The 15,968-nt window shown below is 35.0% G+C and overlaps 2 protein-coding genes across 4 annotated transcripts; both read right to left on the bottom strand.

The window, feature by feature from the left end:
- Positions 1-1,613: 1,613 nt before the first annotated feature.
- Positions 1,614-3,260, bottom strand: LOC107219776 (splicing factor 3B subunit 6). Its single transcript, XM_015658107.2, has 3 exons — positions 3,086-3,260; positions 2,780-2,898; positions 1,614-2,476 (listed from the first exon to the last, which is right to left on the bottom strand). Exons 1-3 carry the CDS (start codon positions 3,116-3,118, stop codon positions 2,248-2,250), a joined length of 381 nt encoding a protein of 126 aa, XP_015513593.1. The 5' UTR covers positions 3,119-3,260; the 3' UTR covers positions 1,614-2,247.
- Positions 3,261-5,511: 2,251 nt separating this feature from the next.
- On the bottom strand, positions 5,512-13,588 carry LOC107219779 (probable elongation factor 1-delta). Of its 3 annotated transcripts, XM_046730810.1 has the most exons (9): positions 13,312-13,463; positions 10,543-10,683; positions 9,442-9,795; positions 8,167-8,265; positions 7,766-7,865; positions 7,442-7,632; positions 6,949-7,018; positions 6,740-6,865; positions 5,512-6,605 (listed from the first exon to the last, which is right to left on the bottom strand). In XM_046730810.1, exons 2-9 carry the CDS (start codon positions 10,633-10,635, stop codon positions 6,451-6,453), a joined length of 1,188 nt encoding a protein of 395 aa, XP_046586766.1. In that variant the 5' UTR covers positions 10,636-10,683; positions 13,312-13,463; the 3' UTR covers positions 5,512-6,450. The 3 variants fall into 3 exon arrangements, with proteins under 3 accessions (XP_046586766.1, XP_015513598.1, XP_046586765.1); XM_015658112.2 differs by lacking the exon at positions 9,442-9,795; XM_046730809.1 differs by lacking the exons at positions 5,512-6,605; positions 6,740-6,865; positions 6,949-7,018; ... (2 more) ...; positions 8,167-8,265; positions 9,442-9,795 and having other exon boundaries at positions 10,657-12,467; positions 13,312-13,588.
- Positions 13,589-15,968: the final 2,380 nt, after the last annotated feature.

The following is a 15,968-nucleotide window of genomic DNA, read 5'->3' as shown; positions in this document are numbered from 1 at the left end:
ACAATCGAATGCGACTCAATTCGACGGGACGTTTTTTTATACCGAGATGCGTCTTGAATTATCTATAACCAAGAAGGTCATTTTCATGTTGTCTAAAATTGAATATATCAAAGGCTAAGCAGAATAACGTCGTATTTCAGAATTTGTTTCGTAATCGTATTTCAAGGTAAAATTAGGTTCGTGAAATTTTCCGAGGTTACACCACTGCTGGGTACTTATAATTTTTAAAGGAATAGAAGTGCTACTTAACTTATATAATTACTGATTATAAAATCCAAAGAAGCTGAACTGGTTTCTTTCCAGAAACCAACCAAATCGTAAACCTTATTAAGGGTGACATGCGTTATTACATTAAAAAGAGACGATGACAATCATTCAGTGAAAAAAAGTTATTGAAATTATTTTTGTTTGACGTTAGTTTTTAACATAATTAATTAATAAAGTCATTTTATAACGAAACTGCTATTTATAATTTGATGAATATAATCATTTAAAATCACAGTTAATAACTAATTCATAGAACAGAATGAATATTACCCATAAAAATAAAACCAATTTTTCACTGCGGAATTGAATTATAATTTAGTAACGTAATGTTAATTCTCGAATACGATGTCGTTTAAACAAATCCTGAGGTACGATGTTGTTCTGCTCAGCCGTTGAATGATGCAGAGAACATATTTTGCGGCATAATCATGATTTCCAGATCCGAAGATCTAAATGTTAATCGTTTGACTATAAGTATGCGGCGAGTTACGGCGGAGTGTTCTACACGAGAAGAAGATTGTTTTTACTACTCGCACATGACGAACCTGGCCTAAAATTTTGTTTCTTCCAGGTCGCTGATCGCGCTTCTGATCTCAATGTTCTTGTAAAAATAATTACTTTGCTGTAAGCTTCCGATCGATGAAGAACTGTGCATTGCTATATTTCCCATTCCCCCTCCTTGCGGAAAATACTTTCTAAAGTTGCACTTTCTAGCACAAAAAATCGACCGATTCTACAGCTCGTTCTTTATCGTAGCCAAATCCCTTAGCGGGATTTTTTATAAACATGGGATATTGCAACTTTGCTTGAAATAACTCAGTTCCGTGTGAAAAAGTCGTATCAATTGACGTATTTCGTGATCCTAACGTACTTTTGAATGTTCTAATTATTTTTTGTAGCTGATTTTACTTCGTCGTTTTCGGAATTGCTGGCAAAAGAACTTGTTACTCCTAATTTATGCGATTTCGCTATACACTGATTGTAAACAATCTTTTACGGTCATAAGTTCATAGAATATAATTAAATGAAGCAGAAAAATATTTTCTGTTGATTTGCAATAGTTTCAATCTTGCTATTTCATTTAAAAAATGTCTGTCTTCATTTTTGTTATTAAGATTTTTAAATTGCTTCGACATTAGCATTCTGTTTTTTATTCTAAATTTTCGATCATACCCGGTAGCATTAATTTGAATTCAATGCGTAAACTAAGTAATTGATATGCACAGACTTTTCTCTGTCTAATTTTAATCCCTCGAAATTTATTCGCATTCAATTTATGTTCAGCAAAATGAGAGATGGATCGTTTGGAGGTGCGTAATTCTCAATTATTAATGAGAAAAATCATATTGAACGGCATTTTTCGTTTTTATTTCGATATTGATACCACTAAATAGTAGTTACGAATTACAACATCAAAAAACTTTTATTTTTTAACTGGATGAAGAAATGACAAACTACCTTATTTGTACTCAAACACTTGAAATTCACAAGTTAAATTCGCAATTTGAAAATTAATAGAAAATGAAACAGCAGTTCATTTTGTTTCGTGATTGAAATTTTCATCGTCATTAAATATCACGTCGATTTTACTGGTTCAATGCCACTTGTTTCAAAAACCTGTAGCAATCTACTAAAAATAAACACACTTACTGTTTACTAATGCTAGAAACTAGGTTATAAAAGTGGTTTTTTTCTACACTGTTCTTGTGCGTGATGCATTAAATGTAACACGAATTAGGTGATGATTTATAAATATGCAATATAAAATCATTTTATATTTACAACAAACTGCAAACAGTGCAGTAGAGAATAGGATCGGGCTTATCATACCTCTCGCTTTGATAGGAAATAACTTCACACAAGTCAGGCAGACACTTACATTTGCCACATAATTGAACCACTCATGATTATGCAGTAACTGCCGCATTCACAGTAGCGATACTTTGTAATTGTTCAAAATATCACTTAAATTTCTTAACATTACGGTTTCTTTTCTTCGTTGAGGTTGTACTTCGTTTTCAACTTATCGATTTCCTCCATCTTCTTATCAACGTCGACGCGTTTAAACGCCTTGTTACTTTGGTAATACAGTACCACTAGGTAACGGTTACAGACATTGAAACCACTCAGGTGATCGCAGGCGTTTTTTGCATCAAAGATATCTTCATAAACCACAAATGCTGTTCCTCTCGTCTCTGCCGTATTTCCTCTGCAATCAAAAAAACTCAAATTTTTACACTCGTGTCCAAATTGCTCTGCATAATAAATGCACGTATATCTCAAGCTCATTTTCAAAGACTGAAGTTATTGCCACATGATAAACAAATTCGTAGTTCCACTAGTTCCAGCGAGTACGGTAGTAGCAGTGAATTTCGTTCTACCCCGGTATTGATAATAGCTCATCGCCATGAATTAACAGAAGCAGAATAACGTGGATAGTATAATTTTTTGAATATAAAAATGCAGAACTTTTTAGAACAAGTAGAATTAACATTAAATGAGGTTAACTTACACTCTGATCTGCCGTATTGCTCCGTATTTACCAAATATGTCATACATTTCTTCAGCGGTGATTTTGTACGGCAGGTTTCTTATATACAAAACTCTGTTGACCTCTGGGGGGAGCCGAACCTTATAAATTTGAAAAAATAGTTTAAAACAAACACTTAATACTATCAAGGTAAACGTATAAATGTAAGAGAATAAACGTAGGGATTGATTCGGAGTGAAAGTGAGGTTAGGAGTCGAAGGAACGGAAGGTTAGAATTATTCAGACGGTTATAATTACGAATTTCCTCAACAAGCGTTGTATACTCACGTTGGCTCGCCGTTGTAACATTGCCATCGTCATGATTGCGGTGTACTTGAGTCAGGTTCAGAGATCAAATTAACAAAACTCAATAATTCAACTCACAGAGCTTCGAAATCAACGACTTGTCAGAGCGCTGTCCAAATGAACACTGATGAACACTGTCGCCGAACGCAAGAGCTTCGGTCAGCGGTGAGTCGGCGTTGCCAGCCCTCTGGTGGCAACAGGTCGTACTCGAAGTGAACCTTTGTAATTTGCTGCGCGCGCAACAAACTACAGAAGCATAAAGAAGCAAGTCAAATACTCGAGATTTGTGAAATATATAACAAGATGCGCCATAATTTTTAGAGGAATAATTTCAATTAGAGTTCAACCAATGCCTGTTATCAGCGCCGGCAATTTTTGTGGGCATGGTGTGGCGGAACTCGACACCTAGATCTTGCACCATGTGGAAATTCCACACCCTCAACGTAGCGATTTTTTTTTTTCAGAAAAATACATAATCAAGTATCACACGATACTTATTTCAGATAATTAAAAATCCAAATGCGATATGCATTTATCTTAAATATATTCGAGTTCCAATTTTTACACCTACCATACTTGGGCCAGTCAAATAGGGCTCGATTTTCATAAAAAGCCTAAAAAAATTTCCCACAGCTAGCAATTTTCAGGGTAGAGGCGTTACATTATTCCAATAAACATATCTTGTTGAAATTTTGAAATCTGAGTGCTACAGGGGGTGGAAAAATTGTTTAACCGGCAAAAACGGCAAAAAATCGAGACGTCGAAACGGTTCCTCGCTTACGGTTTGAACGAATTTGAAAATTTCTAAAAACCGAAAACACGATTTTTAGAGGATATTTATTTGAATACGTCCAAACGAATTTTTTTATTCTATGTTGACTACAATTTTGTTATCTTACCCCCCCCCCCCCCCCCCCCAAACCCCCGTTCTAGCCACGTTAATTAAGGGGGGAAACCAGTTTAGACCGATCGTAAAATCGTCTTTTTGTTTATTGCATGAATCGTTAGTATAACTATTCAAGAATATGTGGTCAAATTTTCAAAGCAAAATTCCCATTAGTTCGAATGCAATGAGCACTTAAGTGACCGCCCGTCGGTTCCGTGAAGAAGCGCACGGTAATTATAACGGAGCGGTCGCCCAGGCCCTTCTTTTCCAGCTACCTGCCTCAATACCGCTGTGCTATTATTGAATAATAGAATGACGCATATGAGCAAGAAGAGGGATTGCTATATGGTGCCAGAATAGCTGATTAACCGGTGAGCATTTTCTATAATTAATTACTGCCTTGAATTTCTCGTTTTCGCTACATTTTATTTCAAACGCGTTTTTCTCGAAACGACTTTTCTTCGACTAGCGTACATTCTAGCTCAAAAAGTTATTGATCAATCGTTCTGAAATTTGGTGTAGATATTCTTTATTCAATTCCACGTAACATGAACCAAATTCGGGGATTATATTGTTATTAAAAATATATGTTTTTATGCAAGAAAGATGAAAAAATATAGTATAAAAACATGACATTGTGTTCAAACACCTCAAAAACATGCAATTTTCAATTTGTTTGATCAAAATTAGGTTCATATTCTTAGAAAATATGTTTTTAATGAAAAAAAAATCCTGCTGATTACGGATAAAAATTGCGACGTCAGGGATGTACGCCAGCCAAATGCTCGGATGGCAATCGCCCATGGACTGCACGCGGTAACTGCACTATTTCCGGCGGAAATCGTTTGAAAAAATTTTTAAAGTGTACTTGAAAACATAAATAAAATATCCTCCAAGTTTAAACAATTTGTGATTATTCCTTCCTGGTTAAAAAAAATCATGAAAAACAGCAAAATTTCGACCTCATAAACCGGTTTCCCCCCTTAAAAAGTTCACACCCTCCGCGACGACAAGTTTGCCGACGATGACTTGTATTTCACATCATCTGTGACACATTTCTACGCTTGAATTCGATCTAATGTGCTCTTCAATCGATGGTTTTGAGTAGGTGTGCGCGGTATTTCGGTAAATCGAATTTTTTTCGGTATCTCCTTCCTCGAAATGTATCGGTATGGGAACCTTCTATCAATACCAATACCGAAATATCGAAATTTCGGTAAATACCGAAGTACCGAAATTTCTGATAATCTAAATAAATATTCACATTATTCGTATTTAGTACAGTTCAATACAGATTTTTCTTATTCTTTTTCCGACGATATTTGTAGATTAAAGTCTACCGAAATTTCGGTACTTCGGTATTTACGGAACTTTCGATATCTCGGTTAACTGAAACTACCGAATACGAAACTCGTACCGAAAATCGGTATCTCATTTCCAATACCGAGCACTCCTAGTTTTGAGACACGGATTTATATTTGTAGGTGACTGTAGATCGAGAGTGGGTTGAGTAATGGAACGCTTTTTGACAGGTGACGCCGTGTTACCAATTATTATTCTTACCATACATGTAGAGGTTCTCATTGCGAAGATCATTCGGAATTACAGACGTACGGTATCAATGAGTTTCGTGTTTATGTAATAGAATAATAATAACTACAATAATATGGGCACGTAAAATTAAACGATGTATAGAATATAGATATGTATACACACGATATTATAACGTGTATGGCATTTGCGCATGAGTTAAAAGACGGCTAAAACAGAATTATTATCACTATAATTATTAACAGAGTCTAAAATAACAATCAAAACAAGTACACTGAATATAACTGAATCCGGACAGCAACCGAAATGGTCAATGTTCTGGAATACAATTAAAAACATTTTTTCATTATTTTTTTTTCTCGTTGATATTCAATCAAGTCGATCGACAACTTGAAGTTTCTGAACAATGCTTCTGATTTTCTATACATCCCATGCAAACAGGTTTGATGACTAATAGTCTAAGCAGGTAACTAATAGTCAAAGCACGTTGACGCCCCTCTCAGCCCATAAAAATGAGTCATCAAGCGCCGCTCTAAAGCCTGAAGAACCATTAGTTGCTGTAATTACGCACCGTATTGGTGTCCCTGATTCCAAGGATATATTCAATACAACCACAAACGACGTGTAAAATTCAGCTAATTCACCAAAGACATCTGCCGTAAATTGACAAGTTTGTATAGAGTAATATTTAAATTCTACCAACATTGTCATTGTCATTATTATTATTATCATCATCAGCATTATTATTATTGTATAATTTCTATTTGCTCTTTTAAAATCCTGAATGTAGATATTGCTAGTGGAATGAGAAAACGGCGGCATATTTAATATTTCATCTGTACACTCGGCTATTTCTTTGACCAAATGCCGAAAAGTAGATGGTCAACAATTTGGGTCGGCCGATATTGATTTAAATTTTGTTAAAAGCAGCTATATCAACACTTTGAACATAATCTTCGATAGCCTCGATCTGTTCTGTCAGCCAGTCAACTGAGACCTTCTCATCCTCGACTACAGAAGATATTTGCAGCTTTTGGATACCGTAGGCGAGTGGAACAAGTTTGGCTAGAAATCGAAAATTGTTATCTGTTTACTTTGATCCTATCACTGGAAACTATTTTCACAGTTCCAGTAATGATATACAAGCAAAAATCCTTATTTTATTTTACGTGGTTGTGTGAGAGGAAAGTAAAACATACCGGCACCCCAGAGAAGACCCTCTGTTTCAATTTTTCTAACTTCAGTTTCCATGACTTTCATATCAGTTTCGTCATCCCATGGTTTGACATCTAAGATGATATTTGATTTTGCAATGAGTGCGGGTTCTGAAACAAAAGTGTGTTATGAAATACCACTGCCACGGAAAAATTCAAACATGACAAATATCGTTAAATTTCCGATGACTTACTTTTTGATTTCTTAGCAGCGTAAGCAGCGAGACGTTCTTCTCTTACTTTAGCAGCTTCCTCATCTTCACCCTGTGATTAATTTTAAATAAAATAATAACAGCGGGAAAGAAATGGGGATCCTATTTAGTAAAAATTAGTGCCAACAAATGCAGTGCACAATGATGAGCTAGATGAAAAGCTTCTAGGTATTCAATGGTGAGGTATATATTTTGCTACAACGTAATGGGGAATATCTGGTGTACAATTTCCGCAGTGTGAGTACATTTACAAATATTGATTGAAATGTAAACAGTGACATACTGAATTCAGTTAATTTTGTTTTTCTGTAACGAAAAATTTGACAATTTTGCTCAATGACAGAAAACAACATTTATTAAAAGAGAAAATCTAAACTTGGCAGAGAGGGTGAAGATAAAAATTATAAAAAGAAACTGTGAATAACACTCAGACAATTATAGAATTCATTTCTCGAATTGTCAGCAGTTTCCTTACCTCTGAATCTGAGCCAAAGAGATCAACATCGTCGTCATCATCAGCCTTAGCAGTTGGTTTTGCAGGTGTCGGCGATGGCGGTTTCGCTGGGCAAATTGCAATCCTCATTGGATCAATGCCTGGTAGTCGCTCCTCCAGAATTTTGACACGCTCCTCTAGTTGTCGAGTGATGTTCTTAAGCTCAGCAACGACTGTTGATAAGACAAAGTCAGTTCAATATCCTTTCAAACGGATGGGATTTAGGGGAATGATGAGAAATATCAGTACCTGCACATGATTCTGTAACTGTAATATGACTTCAAAATATATGTTTTTTCTACTCACTGTTTTTGTATTCCTGGTTTTCTTTTTCCAAGGCAACAATGCGCGACCCATATTCCGAGCCAGATCCGCTTGTCCTTGAAAAAGTGTCAATGGTATCTACCTGTAATTGACAATGAAACTGAGTAATTGAAGGTTTTGTTCAAATGAAATGCAAGGATGATTTGAAAATTAGTAAAGTGTCGTGAAGTTTGTTCAGATTTTATACCGTGAGAATTTGATCAACCTAAACATCGCGAGGAGCTAAGAGAATAAGTGAGTAAGTATAGTGAAAATAAGCCTCTGATCAATTATTCATAGTTTAAAGTTTACTGATCGCCGTCAGAATCATGTGTTTTTATCATAAATGTAATACTTGATACTTCGATCTATGATTCTTAGTGAGCAAGAAATAAAGTACTCACACACTGCAAAGACTGTTTAATGTGTTGACGAATCTTGGCTACCTCATTGGCCAAACTTCCGCGCGCAGATACGTTTGGAGAAGATAATTGTGGCCCTCCCTGCATCGACGGATAAAAAAGATCAGCTCGAAATGCTAAACTACTGTTAGGGCGCAAACCAGAGCCAAATAATGAAACGTGAAATAGTAAAACAATCATCTACAGCATTCTACAGTGCTTGGTTCTAGTATTTCAAATAAATAATTTCACTATACATGTACTGTGACATTACAGGACAAACAACTGATCAACTTGAATTAATTTTGAATACATCTCATATTAATTTTAATTTATCGAGATACATAAATTATTCCGTTAAGTTTGAGTAAGTGATAAGAAGAATTTGGCAAGTATGAAGAATAAATACCGCTTTCTCAACTTTAGTATCATAAAACATTGATATTCAATTCAGAAATAGTTAATGATACTCAACCCATTTACACAGAAAACAATATGAAAACATGCTACCATAATTTTGACATATTGTAAATTTTAAATGTACAGTTGCCGTTCAAACTCAATAACTTTTTGGTCGAAATAGTTTTTATTTTGCTTTACAGTGAGAGGGTTGATGTTTCAAGCACTGCATGCAAACAGGACTCCGAAACTAATACAAATCTAATATCATGTTACCTAAAATAGAAATAATAACATAAGGACAATAATCTCTATTTCACCCACAGCACAACGAAAAAATTGGACAAAAAACACTTTTTGGAAAAACTGAATTCTGAAATGGACCATCTACTATCTGCTTAAAACTTCAATTGTGTTAATAAGTGTTGAAAAGAACTGCATTGTAATACACAATATATAATCACAATAAAAAATTTGGAATCAAAGAAAAAGTTTTCAAAGAATTTGTGTCGATCATTTTTCCCAGACCTCCAACGTACTTGATGTTTTTTTTTCCCCAAGTAAGCAGGGATTGAGACAATAAGTAAAACATTAACAGAAATTATCCCTTGTATTTGACGATATGAAACATTGATTCTCTAGGATTGAAATATCTTTAGAAATGAGAATTCCTAATAAATTGAATTATCACGTGAAAATGTAAGGAACAGACAAGGAATCGTAGTTTTCAAAGGTGTCTTCAGCAAAGGAGAAAACAATCGTATGCAAAAATGTCAAAATCAAATTTTAAAGGCGCAACTAAAGATAAATAATAATACGAACCAAAAAGTTGACTGTTATCTAAGATTTATCATGAATAGTCTAAGCTCAGGATAATACCTTGTTCGTTAATGTTGGACTATCTGGTTTTTTATCTTGGGTACTTTTTTCTTGGTCTTTTTTATTTGCATGTTTTTTATCAGCTTTATTTTTTTTTTCTTTGGCCTCCTTTGGCTTGAATTTGCTCAAGTCCTCTGCCTTTAAAACAGCATCGTCGATAGATTCTATTTTATCGAAATTCGTCGTATTCTCCATCCCCTTGACAGGCGATTTGTTCTTTTTAGACTTTTTCGATACCGTGTTTGATGGTAGATTTGGATTAATTTGATTTTGGACATTTTCAACCAGTGTATTATTGCAGTTAGTCCGAATTCCAGTACCGTTGTTAGTTAGTAGTTCGTTAGATTGCGCAGGCTATGATGTTAGCAAAACAAAACAAGACATTTACCATAAAAATGAAATTTTGTGAAACCTGTCGCTATTCAAAAAACTTCCTCAGATTTTATCTCAGCTTGCGGAATAAATTTTTCTTCACCAGTAAATATTTGAATAATAGCGATAAATTTCTCAAAATTAGTTTTCTACATATGCCAAAACACAATTTTGTTAGTTTTGTCATTGAGTTGCACCCAATGATCATCGATTGAAGCTGAATGAATTATTCTGTTCACACATCTCACCACCAGATATTCCCTAAAGTGTGTTTAGAAGGAAATGAGATGAAAGTATGTATGAAGTAATGAAAGCACGGATTACATACACAGGAGCAGAGATTTTGGTTTCATGTAACATGACATGGCAAAGGATGAAAGAATCGCGATTCCTAATGTCTCACAAATATGTGACAGACACTAGAGTCGTACAAAACTGAAAATCCAAAACAACTAGAAAATAAATGAAGGAAGAACATGAAAATGAAGATGAAACTAAAATGATAGTAACCATGACAACGAACTCATAAAAACTGCTATCGAGCTCACAGTTGATAATACTTCATCTCAATTCTATATTATTAAACATTATTTATCCTAAGCCATCCCTGTTATGCTATTGTTAAACAAAAAGTAAACATGGATATAAACACGTGAGAATATTACATTTGGGAATAAGTAGTTAGAGAGGCGTTACTTGTTGGATTGTAGCCGATTAAAATCTTGTTACCTTAGCCAGCCGTTCAAAATGAAGGCACTCGGCTTTATCGTACATCGGCTTCTCGAACCACACTTTCTCCTGGGCTAGAGGGGTTGTTGCCATTTTTATTCGATCCTAATCAAGATGATGGTAAGTTGCAAGATGTGAATGCTGGAACAAGATTGAATCCCATTTAATGTAAGGGACGCAATGTTTTCAGCGTTACTTTCAATTGCACTGGAGAGTAAATCGTTTGAATGAATGAATTTCTAATTTGCCCCTACAACATAGTTTGCCAGAGAAGATTTGAGAAGTGAGGATAAGAAATTGATGAATTGATTAGGGGAAAACGTGAAGAGTAATACAGATAATGGACTAGCATGTCAAAAGTGTGAGAGAGTGGGCTGAACAATTTTTAACACAAAAAATAGAGGCAAACAATAATATTACAATAATATTTATTGAAAAAACTATTGGACCAATATATAAACATACATGTCAGATGTCGCAACTTGTACAACAGTATTTTAAAACATTATCAATTTAATTGAAAATTGTATATACACTTATTTGTGACAAAAACATTGTCATAATAAAAATATAAAATTGAAACATATTTTAAAACTATGCATGTCATAACTGTATTAAGACTAATTCATCACTGACTGTGGTGAAATTCTTGTAAATCATAAAATGTATATATTCATCAAGCGCATGTTACAATTCGTCATCTTCATCGTCATCATCGGCAAAGTACTTGGAGGCAAACGGTTTCTTAAAAACCCTAGTAAAGGGTACCCGAAAATTAAGAGATTCAGAAACTTGATCAGATTCATCGAGTTTCATTTGATACGACATGAACTCGCCTAGCAATTTATCAATTTTGGTCGCTGAATCGCTCGGACAGACGCAAGGAACTATTTTATCTGGTTTAAAGTAATCGACAAAAGCTCTGAGCTCCTCGTAAGACGAGTGAGTCGAGTAGCAAACATACAATCGTTGTCTATTTCTTGTATCGTATTCGCTAATGCAGGAAGTATTTTTGCCCTTCCATCTCATGACCGAAGGCACGATAGTGAGTATATTTTCGTAATCAACATCGGATCTACAAAGGAGATTCTTTGTAGAGAACAGTTTCGAAGTGCAGGCATGAATTCTCGAATCTCTTCCATCTATAGTAACGATTTCGGCGAGCTCGGGGATCCTTATATAATTAGAATGAACCTTATCTTTGATGTGAATTTTTAAATTCAAAAGTTTGAACATTTCCATGAAGAGATACTCTACGCCGTATAAAGCTGAGCACTCGATAATTACCACATTTTTCGAATTTGGCTCAAGCCATTGTTTAACTGCATCGCAAATTGCCTCGCAACTTTCTAATCTGGATGGAAAACGAGGAAAATCTAAACTAAGAAAAGTTGTGTCCAAATAAATAGTGTCAAATTTTTTCGCCCGATTTTTTCCATCAATTTTATCATTCAACGGATTCAACTTCGGCAAGTCTTTTGGATTTATTCTAAAATCACCGCTGTATAATATTGTTTTTTCGTCTTTGCTGAAAATGAACATTACTGAACCTGGACAATGTCCAGCTGGCGAAGTTGATACAGTGAGAGAAGTTGCTAGACTTTCTCCACCTTCTGGTACCGTATATCGGATTATTTTCGGTATCGAAAGTTCTATTTCTAATATTCTATCTTCTGGCAAGCCAACAAATATACCCATCAAAAACGCCTTGCTTATTGGACTACAGTAAAGGTATGTATCGGAATTGATCAAATAATTGAAGAAACTGCTGCTCAAGCCTTTCATATGGTCGCTGTGACAATGGCTTAGAAAAAATGCCGATGACTTTAAGTTTTCTCCGTCAAAACGGTCCACAGAAATCCCTGGGATCTCAGAAATCTGACCAAGAAAAGTTGACATTTTATCTGCCTGATGCTCGGCATCAACTAGAACAAAAACCAAGCATCCAGTCAGCGTGATTTATTACTGACGTTTAATTCTCAAGCAGAGCGAGGGTGAATTCATCGTTTTTTTTGCATATGAAGATAAAAACTTGGTCATTGGTTCAATGGAATCAGCGCTCTTTCAACTTTAATTCAATTAAGACGGCAAATGCTTGTTGTTCAGTGTTTTGCATGATTACAGGTACGAATATGAATTATAAAATTTATGTCTCATAAAGAATCCATTTAATTTTCATATTTCTAATCAAATTCCCTAACTTCATCTTACCGAATCTGATCACTTGGAAATATCACATTTTTTCACGGACGGTTTAGAAAAGTTAGCGGAAAAATTATTACCTGCACTTTATGGGTTCGATCATTGAGCAGTCCAGAGCCATACGCACTTGAATCGCAACAGAATTTAATGACAGGTTCAATTCTAATCGGAATAGAGGCTTTTATGTGAAATTATAAGCCCTCTTAAACGTTCGTATGGTCTCAACGCACGGTTTACAGGTTATGTTTGATTGTTCGTCTCGCAAAAACAACGTTGACGAGAATAAGTGCAGTAAACTATTGAGAACGGAGTTGTTGTTGGATAAATCGCAGGCGACGATGATCTGTGCTAAATATCATTGAGTCATGTGAGATATCGATTCCACGGTTGACATATTGGGTAGGCATGCTATTCATCCAATCGTGTCATTTACGGATGTGCGACGCATCGTAGAAATTAAATACCAAATTCGGAACGTATGCTGGTTAAATTACACGCTCCTTGTATTCGTGTACAGACGATCTACAGATGCGGCGAATCCATAAACGTACGGTAGAAAATAAATACCTTTTAACAGATGTTCGAAAAGCGTGCAGTCGATGAGATGAACCGGACCGGTTCGGGATGAGAGCGCCGACAGAGAGCAGCCGGAAAACCGAGAAGACAGAAATGATGCTAGACCGAGAATGAGTCAAGTTATCTTCAAATTATGAATAACGGGTTAGCAGTTTCAGGCTGAATTTCAGCCAATACGGCATGTCTAAATTTGAAAAAATTCGACTGAGGTGAAAGTCCGGAACATTTTTAATCTCTTGGCATTGGCGCAAAATCCGAACAAATCTGTTGATTAGGGCCTGATTTGTTTACCATAGACTAACTATATTGAAGAGAGTCAGCCTTACGGAGATTTTTCGACTAGAAAAATTGAATGGTAACTAGCCGACATGACTGATTCAATCAGCGACGGATTATAACCGCTTAGCATGCGATCTGTAGCTTTGAATATATCATTTGCATACAAGTTTTGGGAAAGGTCTCTTAAGTCCTCGACGCGCTGTACATTTGAATGCATTTTCAGTACAAATTTTCGAAGTATCTGAAAGTTAAACGCGTGTCGGTAACTGACCGATACTCTGCTGTATTTAGCATCAACAAAACAGTGGATAATGCAAGGCCCATTTACCATAGCGAAGTGCGACCGTAGCGGTCGAAACTGAACTGATCGATAACGTTAACAAATTATATTACTCCAGCACGTATGAATAATTTATTTTCGAATTCCTTGGTCATTTTTCCCCCTATTATGCATTATGCTATATTTAATATCAAACTATGTAGTAAGATGAAACAATTTAAGCGAAGAAACCATCCGCGTAATTAATAAATCTCATACCATGCTGTTTTCTGGAAGTACTTTTATCATTAGTGGAACTGACGTAGGAATTGATTATATAGTACAGCGGCTGTAAACGTATATAAGTCGATTACAATGGATGAATACACGTCAATTTTTTTCAAACCAAACCGATTACATAATTACAATCAAGCGATACAATTCTTTTAATTTTGCCGTGCAGTATCAACTGATAATTTTATTAAAGAATTAACATATGTTACTGTGGAATTTAAGTTTCAAACGTATGAAAAATCTTGACTTTAAAATTTTCGAAACTCTCTGATGTACAGCACTTAATATTTATTATGTTTGAGGGAACAAGTTCAAGTATGTAGATAAAACAAAATCATTCCTAAAGTGGCGAGAGTTCCATAACAAAGAACTTCGTGTCCTTATCTTGTAAATTCGGTAGAATATATAAGAAATCAAATAATAAATTACAAAAGCACGAATCATCAGATATAGTAGATAATGATTCATATAGTTACAGTTGATGCATGATTTAGATATACCGCATTAGTTCATTATATGATGTTTGATCATTCGCGATTTTTTAATTTCTCATATCATTTCTAATATGTTGTTTCCGAATGGACGGAAATAAACCATGTAATAAATTAGACACTAAGTTCCTTCAAAATATTAGGTATATGTATAATTCGACTAATGAACATTTTCAGTAGGGCAAGCTGTGGAAATCTAGACTTTGTGACACGAATGTACCGTATATAATAATGAGGTAAAAATTTATCAAATTAAAACTGTTCCAGTTTCACCCGACACGATGACATTTGACGAACAATGCCACCGATACTGCACTGAGCAATGGGTATTGTCTGAAACTGAAACACACTTTCGGTAACGAATCATTGTTGAAATGGCGTCATCAAACTCATTTAATACTATGGATGGCTGCACCTCAAGTACCCGTGACGTCAAACGCGGCCTTAAAGTAAACCAACTTTCCATCATCTCACTCCAATCCTTATCATCGTTATTGTTATTATGTTTATCACGGTAGGCTTGCTTCTTCTTGTATAAATATACCGATATCAGACAAGCCACGTTCTCTGCTTATAACAATAATTCTGCTATAATATAGCTCGGTAGCTAGTATTATAAAGGATATGTAAACGTGTTACAGCTAATTTTGAGTCGATACACTGATTGTGAGAGAAATTTTTAGTTCCAGTTACCGCTCAGTCCTTAACTATCTTCATTGTTTACCACAATCGAAAAATATAGTTATATGTAGAAAATGAAAATTAGTTTTCTAGCTGTTACCGGAAAGTCTAGTATTTGTTATTATTCTTTCTCATTACGGTCACTGTTGCTATATTTTCTTGTAACTGTTGCGAAAATTTAATGCTTATGCAACAATAAATTGACTTAAAGCCTTGTTTAACTGAAAAAGTAGAGTAAACCTCAGAAACTGATTTTGCGTTGCAATTACCAAAAAAGGATCGACAACAGCGCAAAATGGTTAAGCGTACCTCGTTTTTCGTAATTTCAACGATATTCAAACAGTTTTTTTCAACGATGCCTGTTTTACTGAATTCTTCTAGTCACTGTAACAAATGAAATTTTTCTCAGCGTACGGATTCGAGTATAACAATTCATGAATTTAAAATATTCAATTCACATAAAGTACACTCAGAAAATTCAATCGACTAGATTAAATTCAATTTACATGTCTACGCTTGACCTAAAGTACTGTCAAAGTATACCCGCACTTCGTCACACATCACAAAACAAAAAACCAAATAACTTTCCTCAAAATAAGTCAATGTGCAATAAAAATGCGACAAGTTGAAAAAATCGTGTCAAG

Source organism: Neodiprion lecontei, chromosome 2, assembly GCF_021901455.1.
Source record: "Neodiprion lecontei isolate iyNeoLeco1 chromosome 2, iyNeoLeco1.1, whole genome shotgun sequence".
In the NCBI taxonomy this organism is placed as follows: Eukaryota; Metazoa; Arthropoda; class Insecta; order Hymenoptera; family Diprionidae; genus Neodiprion; species Neodiprion lecontei.
Note: the sequence above shows the minus strand (reverse complement) of the source record. Positions and strands in the feature narration are given on the sequence as shown.

What these genes read in the sequence shown, in the direction of transcription:
- LOC107219776 (XM_015658107.2), bottom strand. Translation starts at nt 3,118, where the DNA reads ATGACGATGGCAATGTTACAACGGCGAGCCAAC. An exon ending in TGTTACAACGGCGAGCCAAC is followed by an intron (nt 2,899 to 3,085) that starts GTGAGTATACAA and finishes CAAATTTATAAG; the next exon opens with GTTCGGCTCCCCCCAGAGGT. An exon ending in GCAATACGGCAGATCAGAGT is followed by an intron (nt 2,477 to 2,779) that starts GTAAGTTAACCT and finishes TTTTGATTGCAG; the next exon opens with AGGAAATACGGCAGAGACGA.
- LOC107219779 (XM_046730809.1), bottom strand. Translation starts at nt 12,441, where the DNA reads ATGTCAACTTTTCTTGGTCAGATTTCTGAGATCCCAGGGATTTCTGTG.